Source organism: Octodon degus, unplaced genomic scaffold (genome assembly GCF_000260255.1).
Source record: "Octodon degus isolate 3935 unplaced genomic scaffold, OctDeg1.0 scaffold00021, whole genome shotgun sequence".
In the NCBI taxonomy this organism is placed as follows: Eukaryota; Metazoa; Chordata; class Mammalia; order Rodentia; family Octodontidae; genus Octodon; species Octodon degus.
The window spans coordinates 21,267,050-21,279,709 of NW_004524597.1; the positions used below are offsets into that span (position 1 = coordinate 21,267,050).

The 12,660-nt window shown below is 39.5% G+C and overlaps 1 protein-coding gene across 1 annotated transcript; it reads right to left on the bottom strand.

The window, feature by feature from the left end:
• Positions 1-827: 827 nt before the first annotated feature.
• Positions 828-6,834, bottom strand: LOC101572098 (putative Dol-P-Glc:Glc(2)Man(9)GlcNAc(2)-PP-Dol alpha-1,2-glucosyltransferase). Its single transcript, XM_004628066.3, has 3 exons — positions 6,586-6,834; positions 5,527-5,724; positions 828-3,896 (listed from the first exon to the last, which is right to left on the bottom strand). The coding sequence occupies exons 1-3, from the start codon at positions 6,766-6,768 to the stop codon at positions 2,841-2,843; spliced, it is 1,437 nt and encodes a 478-aa protein (XP_004628123.1). The 5' UTR covers positions 6,769-6,834; the 3' UTR covers positions 828-2,840.
• Positions 6,835-12,660: the final 5,826 nt, after the last annotated feature.

The window sequence follows — 12,660 nt, forward strand, 5'->3', positions numbered from 1 at the left end:
CTAAGAAGACAATGGGGTCAGATAAATTATTTCCCTTGCCGTGACGCTGTGCTACGCTTACAGTAAGGAACACTGTATTTCCCGATCATTAGCTACAAAATCAGATCCAGTTACAAAAGGCATATGCATTTCTGCTGGAAGAGCACGTCCGTGTGAGAAGGCAGATAATGTTGTGTCTGTACAATTTCACCTAAGGTACAACTCACTGAAAATGTTTACTTGACCTAAAATAATTAATGAGAATAAATTATTCAGTAATTTCAATCTTCATATGATGCCCTTTAAACCTGTTTTCAGACCAGCAACAGTGACTACAAGTCCCTAGGTTTTCTAGCAAGGCAGCATCTTTTTCATTATCATTTTTTAATCAAGAGAGTCAACTGAGCACAATTTTTTAAAACTTATGATAAAAAAATATACTGGATTATTTGCGGAAAAAATTCAAAACTAACATACTTTACACTGTGTGTAAAGGCCAGGATCTAACAAACGAGGAACAATTGGCCTTCTCGGTCTTCTCAAGCAGAATGATTTCACAGGAACAAATCTGGAATCAGATCTTGAACTAAAGGCAACATGATCTAAGCCTGTGTATGTCTCTCACATTTAACCTGCTAAAAATCCTGGGAAATCCACCAGTCAATGGTCATCTTCTAGCTGCCCAAGAAAATTTAATCAAAACTTGTATTTTAAGCACAATAACAGTATTAGGAATCCATTTTAAAATAACAATTACTGGGCCCGGGAGATGGCTCAGTGGAATAAGCGCTGCCCTGGCAAGTGCAAGGGCCTGAGTTCAATCCTCAGTTCCACCAAAAAAAAAAAAAAAAAAAAAAAAAAAATTACTGAAAAATAGTAATTTAAATAGCAATCATCCTGAAATCACATCCTATTATAAAATTACGCATCTACTCAGCATTTAATTCATAACATTCTTTTCTAATGTGTCAAAAAATGCACTTTATGGAAAACAAAGATTAATCTTTTTCCCTCTTAATGTAACTTTTCCAAAACATTTGTTAAAAATGAAACTGACAGTGACCCACCACTTGAAAATGAAAATATGAACTCTCCCCACAATAGTTGTCTTTAGTTATGTGGGGTAACATGGTTTTTTCCTTCTTGCCAGATATGTTAGAGAAAAGTTTTCCCACCTAGAAATACCATTAAACATCAAGATTTGCATTAGTTTCATCAATCAAGGAAGTTGTTTTTCCCAAATTATACTTGTTCTTTTTTTCTAATTTTGGCTTCCTCAACTTGGTTGTCCATTACAATAAATTTGTGGTAAAAGCATTGTTTCTTTGAGGATGTTTTCTCTATTAAAAAAGTCTAGGTTAAAAAAAAAAAATCTGCTTACTGCTGTAACTGTATCAACCTACTAAGTTCTGAAAAGACTGTATTTTTACTTCTATACAATATTTGCAAATGCAGAATATACTTATTTACAGCCAAATCTTGTAATTATTTAAAGCCCAGAGAAAGTATAATCTAACACTGAAAGAAAAATAATTTACTTATAACCATTTTTTTTTTTTAAACTTAAAAAATATAAACTGAACTTAAATGTTCTATTCACAGTTCCTAGCTTACACATCAAAGTTAACAAGTCTCAAAATACAATTTCCTGCAGAGGAATGACAAAACAATAGATGAATGTAAAAAAAAGTGAACATGAAACCCAAACAAACACCCCAGCAGGTATCCCTAATCTATACAGTTAGATCAAATGATTTAACTTTTAATTCTAATATTTTTGGACGAGGGACTCAAATACCAATTCGATTTATATTTATGGGAGGAGGGAACCTCAGAAGTCACTAATTTTTAAACTTCCCATGAAAATTCTATTTAAAAGTGTTTTCTCCTGAAAACCTTATGTTCCTTTTTTCCCCACAAAAAGACACTGACCCAGAACCTACAAATGTGACCTTACTTGGAAAATGAGCCTTCACAGGCTGACTGCAGATATAATTAAGGATTTCTCATCAGATTATCTGTATTAAAGTGCTTTATATCCAATGGCCATGTCTTTACAGGAGGCAGGACACAGGCGGCCGTGGAAAGACGGAGGCAGAAACTGGCTTACTGCTGTGCCAATAAGCTCCCCTCCCGGCTTCCCGAAAGAACCGCCTCTGTAATACTTTGACTTGACTCTCACTCTATAAACGGGAGGAACTTTTTGAAGTCACCAGATTCATGGTCGTTTGCTATTGCAAACCTAGGAAACTAACACAGTAACTTATTTCAGGAAAACTTTTACTTTAAAAGGTATTATAATTAACACCATTTATTTCTGGCCTTCATACATGCCTTACTGGGCATTAGTGATATAGTAGGCCATCTAGACTTTAAAACCAATTTGATTCCTAGATAAACCTGTTTGTAACTTACTAGCTATACAAATCTGTTTTAATTTAGAATTAAAACTGTATTTCTGAAATGTTAAACAACTTTTCAATCAGGAATGTTGGCTGATCATTTATAAATATCACTCAAACATTCTGTTAGCTTTCTGGAAAAAATTACAGTAAACTAGTTATATTACTATGAAGCATCCTGATTTTCTTGAACTTATGTAAGAAGTTTCCTAGCTTTATGTTTAATGGTATAACAGATATGATGAGAGAATTGTAAACACGTTTATTTTGCATCAGTTTGGTTTTTGAATCAGGTCTGGAGCTTTCTCAGTTCTTTATCCTGAACTTCCTCAGACTCGTTATGCATGCCTAAAATGTACATAAATATCAGATGTGATCTTAGGATCACTGTAGTACCCCCCCCAAATTGTTTTTATATATTTAGTTATCCATTTTGGAGACAGTATGAATATTCTTGTATTACCACATAAACCTTTGGATATCCTGATTATCTGGCCACTGGAAAGTCTTGTTCAGAAAGATATAAAAAGTTAGGAAATTAACAAGTGCATAGCAGCTTAGTTCACACAGAAGTCTTGACGTGGGCGGCAGAGGTATGTTAACCCTATAAATAATATAAGGTAAAATAAAGTAACGGAATTCTAGCAGTTTCTGAGGAACTGTAGAAGTAAACAAGCATACAAAAAACATTAAATTCCAGAAAACTGATTTTGATTTCAACGAGTCAGCTATACTCCAACCAGCAAATATATAGCCTGGAACTAACAAATATTTCATAATATCATGTCTTTGAAAAACTCTTTTCCACACATAGAATGTATAATGTCTATTGTCCGCTAGCAAGTATCTATGAACGTAAGTAAACTTCCAAACTAAAAATATGGAGACTGAGGTAATAATAAGAAACTGGATTCTGCGTTTCCAAACTAAGAAAATAAAAGTCTTAATTTTGGTAGGAGATAGCAGGTGGGGAAAGGAAAAAAAGAGAGTAAAAGAGAAAAAGTAGAAGAGCTGAGGAAAATGAAGACAGGCCTCATGATTACTCCGGTCACCAATTACAATTCCACCATTAACTACTACAAAGGCACCAAATGCCAGGACCAGAAGGACGTAGGGCCAGGTCAGGAGGATGAGCGCACTCAAGTTCTTAAAGGACAGGCAGTACGCCAAGAGGAACCAAACAATTCTCCTGAATTCTGAAAACGGTCCTTTCCCAGAGGGGAGCCTCTCTTCCTTTTTCTTTTGCAGCTCGGTTTTCCACGCTTCGGTCAACCTGTGCGCTACGATGTGTCCTGCGCAGAAGACGGTCCAGATGATATTTGTCTGGCGAAACATGAAGCCCCCAAATCCAAGCAGGGCTGATGTTTTATGATTTCCATAAAGACACATCAAATATGCAAAAAGAGTAAAAAACATGGATCCTGCTTCTGTATAATAAAGGAAGTTAAAAAAGTAGAGTGTAGGAAATATTGCTAGTGCCAGTGTTGATAAGATTCTCTGGATACTGGAAGCACCCTTGGAGTGTAAAAAAAAAAAAAAAAAAGTTAAAATTATTTTCAAGACAAAACAAGTATGCTACTTTTGGTGAATGAATTAAGAGATTTATGTGAAAAAAAAATCTTCAACCTTATTTGAACAAACTTGCTCAATGTTAATCTCGTTTGCAAAACTTCAGTATGCATTTATACCAAAACTTCTTGCTACTGTTTAGTCACAACCCTCAGCTGGAGGCCCCTAGAACAATACCTATGTGTGCCAATGCTCCTCTAGCTTAAAATGTTAGAGCTATAGGGTATTGGATGGGGAACGATGTTCTCTAGGGAATAGAGATGAACAGGACACCACGCAGGTCGCTTCACTGCCCTGAGCGTCAGTCTTAGCCTCTTCCATCAGCACTCCAAGTCCCTGTGCAGGTGTCCCTTCAAATCCCTGGACTTGCAGAAAAGAAGCATGTGTTGGGTATTTGTACCACTCTATCCAATGAGTTTACTTATGATAAAATGATAGGTATGTTCCAGAAAATAGTACAGTTTACTTATGATAAAATGATAGGTATGTTCCAGAAAATAGTACACTCAGTTTAAAGTCAAATAATCTTTTGGCTTTTCTATAGGTGCTTTCTAACCTCAGGGCTTTTATCTCCTTACATGGTATCTTTCACTTAACCTAACTACACTACTATTCACTCAATTAAATCCAGCAACACCATTCCCTTGAATAAAATGAAAGCTGGGCTATCATTTACTATGAAAGCTTAAAAACCTTTCTGTGACATAGAAGGACACATAAGGAACACACATACATGCTTGACTTCACCTCTATCCGTAGCTCTTTATAATTCTGTAATTTAAAATAGTAACTCTCTGGACCTTACCATTCCACATCTTTCTACCTTTCCTTATGTTGTTTATTTGACATGATCAATCCTAGCCTACAGCCCCTCTATTCTTCAGGATTCACTCCCAGTACCACCTTCTCTGCGAATCCTGACCCAAGGCCACCCATTCCCCTGCCTCAGAGTCAGGCTGAAGGGAGCACCTGGTCTTCAGTTCTTTTTCTGTATCCTCTGCATCCTCACCACATCATCATTGGTCCACATCCCTCTCATAGCTGATACTACTGAAACCATCTCTTTAAATTAAAATTTTAATAGTTAATATTTACTAAATCTGTTATTTAAGGATACTGACCTAAACATCTTCCATTTAGCAAGCTCCTTTTATTCTCCATGGCAATTCTATTCAGTTATTATTCCTACTTCATAGACGAAGTCACAGACATGAAGGGGTTTGCAACCAAGGTAACATAAGAGGTAGTGACAGGGACTGCTTTCAGACTCAAGTACTCCAAAGACTGCAATCTAATTTCAAAATTTCTCAGGTAAAGTTTGTTTCCCCTAACCAAAATACAAGTTCCACAAAGAAAAGGCAATCGGCTATCTCATTTATCTCTCTAGAACCCATGCCTTGCTCATGAAATATGTTCAAAACACATTTATCAAGCTGGCTTGCAATTCACTGACATCTCTTTTAGATTCATCCTTACACAGACACTAATTGTTTAAGACATGTTCTTCCAAATAGCCTAAAACTTATTCATCTTAACTGTGACTCTGACGGCGCACACTCTGGTACTAGAAACATACCTTGTTTTTGGGTTGCACCTTCTGGAAAAGCAAATACAGTAAATAGAAGTTGCCAATGCTGAAGAGAAGATTGACGAATCTGAGCATCCCAATGGAGCAGACAACATGTTCAGACCATCCAAAGATCCAGCTGGCAGGCTTGACCACACCCACGGACACCAGGTATAAGCCAGGTAGGGTAGTAATCATAGGATCCCACTTAAAAATGAAACACCAATAATTAAACAAAAGCAAGAGGAAATGCAGACAGAACAGACACACGCACGACAAACTCAAGGTTCATCGTACCAACGACCCAGAACCATGGGAAAGTCATTCTATGACACGGTTAAGTAGGTCTTGATCCATTGTCTGCTTATGGATAGGGTTTTCTTTTTTGCCTCTGCACCTGTGTAATGAAGATACGTACAGCCAACAAGTAACTTAACATTCCTTTGTTTCCTGAGACTTGGGTTTTAGAAAGCCTGCATTTTGGTGACTAAATGGCAAGCCTCCGGTTTTACAAAGCACATAAATGTTGGCTGAGAAAAGAAATGGGGGGCAGACCGGACCAAAGGCTCTGTAAGGACCGCCAGCAGGTACCAGTCCAGGGTTGTGCTACCCCCTTCCCCAATGAATTGAATCTTACAACACAAGCTACGAGAGCACTGCTGTCATTCTGCCGCAGAGCAGCTTGAGATTCACTTCCAAGGCTTTGAAATCAGTAACAGCATCAAGACCTAAAAACACGTTTTCCCCTGCATAATCTACACGTCTAGCCAGCACCCCACGATGTCATCGGGGGACGACGAACGGCATGTTTTGGAGCCTGCATCTGCAGGTACGAGCAAATTTATTTTTAGGCGATGCCGTGAGACTGGCTGGCAGTCTACCCGGCTAGCAGAAGGTTCTCTAAACGATGCGGGGAGACGTCGGCGGCCGCCGTGCCCCTCCGGCGGCGCGGCCCGGCCCGACCCCCTCCAGCACCGGCAGGGCCTCGCGGGGCCGCCACTGTCCCTGCACAGCACAGGGTTTCCCTAGCTCCGAGCCGGGGCCCGGGGCGCGGGGGCGCCGACGCACCTGCGCGGGGGAGAAGCGGCCCTCGCAGTAGCGCTGCGCCTGCGGCAGGTGGAAGACCTCGTCCATGTAGGGCTCGCGCAGCGCGCGGCTGAAGGCGGAGAAGAGCAGGCACGACACCAGGAAGGTGCAGCTCAGCGCGGCCGAGAAGTAGTAGCCCTCCAGCTGCGCCGCGCCGGACCCCATGGCCGCCGCCGCCCGGCCCGCGGAGCCCAGCCAGCGACTCGGCTCGAAACGGGCGCGCGAGGCGGGGCGGACCGGAAAGGACCCGGCGCAGCCGGAAGGCAAAGGATGCCGGGAGAGCGCGGGCCGGAAGAAGCGCGGCGCTGTTTCCGGAGTGAAGACTTTCGGTAACGGACTGGCCCGTGGCCCTGTCAATCACATTGCCTCAGGCAGAGGTTCCCGGAGGGGCGGGGCTAGGAATTCTGCGCCTGAGCGCAAGTAGCGTGGTTCGAGGTTTCGGAAACCGATTTCTTGATCCGTCGCGGTTTATGCTGATCGTTTTCTGTCTCTGACCACAAGGTGGCGCTATGTCCCCACGTTTCCGATCTCCCAACTCAAACCTTACATTTCTTTGGTTATTTCTGTTCACTCCGTTGATCTGGATTGCTAAAACCTTCAGGCACAATACATTTCATTCCGTGAGCACAGGATGGTGGAAAGAGAGCATTGGACGCACTCTGGAGGAGTGGAGAGCAATTATTTTAGAATTTTGGACACTTTAGGTGAGGTAGGGTGCTGTGCAAGTGTAATTGTTTTAATATTCTGGATTGCACTGTGGTGTTTGCCATGAGCATCAAAAATGGACTTACTGGGCATCGCTTATGTGTGCAGTCTCCAAATGGTTTGCCCACAGGCATATGAAGTTGTAGACTTTAATATAATCTGCTGCAGATTATATTGTTTAGATGTCACACAGCCCTGTATTCTGATATTGGAGTTTGGAGGCAAGAGAAGGGGACACGTCGTTGGAGGAAATATTACGTGTGTAATTTTTCCTAGAGCATAGTTGGCAGTGTTTTCTATAAACATCCCTCCAGCAACCTCTGTCAGGTTTCCTCCTGGTCCAAAATAGCAAAGAGAAGGGAGTATTTCTTCAGAGTTGCTAACTTCCTTCTCTGGATGGAAGCTAATTCAGTCTGTCTCAGCATACGGGCCGCTTCTCAAAAAAAGCTGACTGAGTCCCAAGAAAAGACCCTGCTGTTTTCTCAATAAAAAAAAAAGGGACTCATTGGAATCATTTCTTGTTTCCTGCTCTGATGTGATGCTTAACTTTATCTCCTGTATCATCTCCTATTTGATTATTGTGTCCGTGCTGCATTTTTCGGGTATCATCTCTAGGTGATTCTGTGAGCAAGAAGTTATGGTTTAGAGGTATTGTGATTGATCACAGACCCAGCCAATCATATAAGGGGTGGCTCGAAAGGTGTATTCAAAGTTTATTGCAGTGAAAGTCACATTGTCACTGACCTTTAAAAATCACCTCAGTTAAAACATATCCCAGGGCCGGCGAGGTAGCTCAGTGGACAAAGCACCTGCTGTGGCAAGAGCAGGGACTGGGGTTGATCCCTGGACCCCCTGGGGTGAACTGAGCCAGTGACGGAGTCCAGGCGAGGTGGTGCACACCTGTAATCCCAGCGCTTGGGAGACTGAAATCAGGAGAATCTCCACGAGGCCAATCTATGCAGTGAGACCCTGTACCAAATACACAAATGAAAAAACAAAAAAAACAACCCAAAACATATCCCACCATTCTGGCTGATGTTAGAAGCACTTCTAGAGGTCTTCTTCCATGAATATCCTTAACAGGAGTGGTTAAAAACACTGAATGAATGTGGTTGCCAAGTGAAATCCAACAGAAAAGGTAAAAGATTACAGTGTGTTCTCATCCACTTTATTGAATCTGGCATCATGCCACTTCTAGCCTTTTCCCAGAGTCAAAATGATAATGAATGAAAAGCATTTTGAATCAACTCAGGACATTAGGGCAACCGCATGAACACTACTGAAGGCAAGGGGACTGCTAGCATTGCCTTAGAATGTGGCAAGCACAGTTGGATAGGTATGTTCAAATCCAGGGGAAGTACTTTGGGGGGGGAATTAAGGGCAACATGTCTTTCTCCGTAACTGTAAAAAAATTAAATATTCTCCCCCCTTTTTTTATTTTCTTTTTGTGCAGGGTCTCACTTCACCATTGGTTTTTATCACACCTCAAACATAACCTAAATACTACTAACCCTCTTTAGAAATAGTGGCTATGTTTTATTTGTTTGTATTTATTTATTTATGTATTTGGTACAGGGTCTCACTACATAGTTTAGACTTGTAGTGATCCTTCTGTTTTCAGCCTCCCCAGCTGAAAATGGGTGTGTACAGCCATGCCCAGACTCAGCCCATCCAAGGGCGGGGCTGGCGCAGCATGTGGTGGTGGAGATGGAACCTAGTCCCCATGCTTACTTAAGTGGGAGCTTCCTCCTCTGAGCTACCTAACCAGCCCAATAGTGGATTATTTTAAAGGAAGTGCATAAAGCTAGAAGTTTATGCTATATGTTTTTTTTTTTCCGTAATAACTGCTACCAGACTTGAGGACCAGTGGAACAAATTAGAATATGAGAACACAACTACAAACACACTCAGCCACCTTCTCCTTTACAAAGGGGCCAAACATGTTCACTGAAAGAAAGGCAGCCTCTTTAATAAATGGTTTGGGAAAAACTGGCTCTCTACATTCCAAAGACTAAAATTAAACCCATGTCTATCACCATGCACTAAACTAAAGTAAAAAATGCATCAAAGATCTGTATATTAGAACAGAAACATTAAAACTACTTCAAGAGAAAGTAGGTAGAAATCTTGATGACATAAGTGTAGGCAGAGACTGTGAACAAAGCGTAAACTTCATGGGAAACACTTCAAAGTTGCAGCAATTGGAGTCTTATCCTAAGAAAGCTTTTGCACATCAAATGAAATAACCAACAGAATGAAAAGCAACCCACACAGAGGTAAAAATTTTAGCTGATTGTTTCTCAGACAAGAACTTCTATCTAGAACATATAATGGGTTGAAAAAACTCATACCTCCCCAAATCCAAAGACCTAATAAAAAAAATAGGCATCTGAAATGAACACTTCCTTCTCAGATGAAGAAATACAAATGGCAAATAAATATATGAAAAATGTTCAACATCATTGGGAATTAGAGAGATGCTAATTAAAGCAATGCTGAGATTCCATCTCACCCCAGAAAGAACAGCTATCATCAAGAAATCAACTGTCTCACCCCAGAAAGAATAGTTATCATCAGGAAATCAACCAACAGCAAATGCCGGGGGATCTGTGGGGGCGGAGGTACCCTTCTCCATTGTTGGTGGCAGTGTAGATTTGTGCAACCACTTTGGAAACCAGTCTAGAGATTTCTCAGAAAACTAGAATTAGAGGTCCCATTTGCAAAGCTATTCCCTGTCTGGTTATTTTCCCCAAAGAATTAAAAACATGGTACCACAGTGATATATGTGCACTGTGTTTATAGCACAATTTCATAGATCAGCCTTGTAAATCCAAGAATGGTTTGAAAAATAGACACGGTATTTTTACGCAGCGGCAAACTACTCAGCTATAGAGAAGGTTAAGCTTCAGACGCTTATTGAGAAATGGATGCCACTTGAATCCATACTCATAAGTGAAATAAATCAGTCTTGCCTGTGTAAATATCATATTGTCTCCGTGTAAGAAGCTGAAAGAGTAAATCAGACTCAAAATGATACTGAGAAATGGGAAGAAAATCCTCAAGAGCAAAGAAAAACTGGAATGGGGGAAAGGAGAAAAGAGAAAAGGAAAGAACAATATATAAATGTACACACCCCCAAGATAGTTAAGATGGTTATACTACTAATGGCTGTTCACTCATTGAAATTGAAGGTTTATGCCTATATTGTTTGATAAATTTTTCATGTCAATACCTTGTAACCTGAACAACTACTTTGAAGATAACAATATATAATATATTAATTGTAGCTACTATCCAATCTTATTTTGAAATATCATTGTTTTATTATTTTTCTTTTCTTTACATTAAAAAGTAGATGAAAGACTTTATGTTAAGCATCTGACTCCCCTACATGCCTCATATATTTCTTTGTTCACTGAAAGGTCTGAAGGAAATATGAGGATTTGGAACTTATGTTTTAATAAGGGATCTTTATTAATAATCTGCATTTTAAAGAAGCTGAAGATAAGTAGCTTACCAGCAATTTCAGAGAAAACTAGCATCGGAACAAGAAATAGGAATTAAAACATCAGATCAAAAGTAAAACTCTATAGTCTAAGAACTAAAATAATCTGATACTTATTTTTAAATGAGTATTTAATTAGGCCCAATGAATTTAAATTTGCATTCCATTCCTTCTGTTTCTGTCAATTGAGTGGACTAACATAGGTTTCATTTTTAAAAGTTTCACTTTGTAGACTGATTTACATAAAAATTCCATTCCTTCTGTTTCTGTCAATTGAGTGGACTAACATAGGTTTCATTTTTAAAAGTTTCACTTTGTAGACTGATTTACATAAAAATTGCTGAAAAGCATTGTAAAAACCAGATTCCAATGTGTGCTTTCAGAATACTTAATAATCATCTTCAGATTTGTAAAGCATCACCTTGAATTATAATACCTAAAGATGTAAGAAATCCTATGGAACAAATAAAAGTTTTTCTAGAACATTCTACTGTTTTTTTAAAACTATTTACAAATTGATAAAGCTGTTTGTCTCAGTTACTCTTCTCTCGTTGCTGGAACAAATACCCAACACCCAAAATGAAGGAAGGAAAGGTTTCTGTAGCTCACAGTTAGTGAAAGTTTCAGTCCATACTCGGCTGGCTCCAAGGCAGAGTAGCACATGGAAGAGGGTAGCAGTTCATAGTGGCAGCAAAGAGCAGAGAGCAAAATGGAAAAGTAGCAGCAACAATGGTTGCAGAGAGCAAGTCTGTCTCCCTTAAGTTGTACTCAAGCTATCTGCCCCAGGCTGGGTGCAGCACTCACACCCATAATCCCAGTGGATCATGAGTTAATCACAAACTCTAGAAATCCTCCCCAGGGCTGCATGAAGCTTTGCAGGACAACTAGACGCAAACCATTACACTATTGTTACCTTTATACTTTGAGGTTACCACATATAATGGGAAGCAAAAATACTTTCCCTAGTTCTACTCCTAAATCATGACCTGCCATTATCGCTGGGGGTTTTAATAAACTTACACTAGAGTTATCTTTTAAAATTGGATCACAATTAACATTAAACTTTAAAGATTCCAACCACCATTTTCCATATATGTTTATTTTATGAAGAACTGTCAGCAGGATAAGCAGTCCTCTCATTAAATATCAAATTATTTGTTATGTATTATCAGCATGAATTATAATATAGGAAGTTATGGTTAAAACGTGAGATTTCTGATAAGGTTCTAATAATTGTTTTTAAGGATTTCTTGTGAGCAAGAAATAGATCTTTGGTTTTAGCCATTAGACCTTTGTAATTATTACGGATAGCACATTGTTGATTTGGTGAGCTTAACAGAACACTGCATACACTTGACTGTGTAAAACACCCTCTTCTGACCTGGGGATTTCACTAAGGCTTATAATTATAACTAAGGAATTTGTGCATGAATCTTCTTACTTGTAAGATTGATTTAGTGATTGATTTTATTTATTTTGGCGGAAATTGGTATTGAACTCAGGCCCCTGCACTTGCCAGGCAAGTGCTTATTCTACTGAGCCATCTCCGTGGTCCCAATGTAAGATTTTTTAAAAAGGTTTTTTGTCTGTTTTTTTTCTATATTCTTTTTTGGCACCAGGAATCAAACTTGGGCCTTTGCACTTGTCAGGCAGGACCTGTGCCATTAGGCTACATCCTCAGCTTATATCTTTCCACTTGGAAGTGTCAGTCCGGTTAACATCCTTCCTTTAATTTATGCTTTTTATTTGTTTCTGAGCTCAGACTTTGGCCTTCATAGTGATGGTTCATTCAGTTCTAGGTGACCATTAGTTACAGCTGGGTACTTCAGGTAATAGCTTCTAAAATG

Coding starts and splice junctions, on each gene's coding strand:
- LOC101572098 (XM_004628066.3), bottom strand. CDS start 6,768: ATGGGGTCCGGCGCGGCGCAGCTGGAGGGCTACTACTTCTCGGCCGCG. Junction 5,725..6,585: donor GCCGCTTCTCCCCCGCGCAG/GTGCGTCGGCGC, acceptor TTCATTTTTAAG/TGGGATCCTATGATTACTAC. Junction 3,897..5,526: donor AGGTGCAACCCAAAAACAAG/GTATGTTTCTAG, acceptor TTACACTCCAAG/GGTGCTTCCAGTATCCAGAG.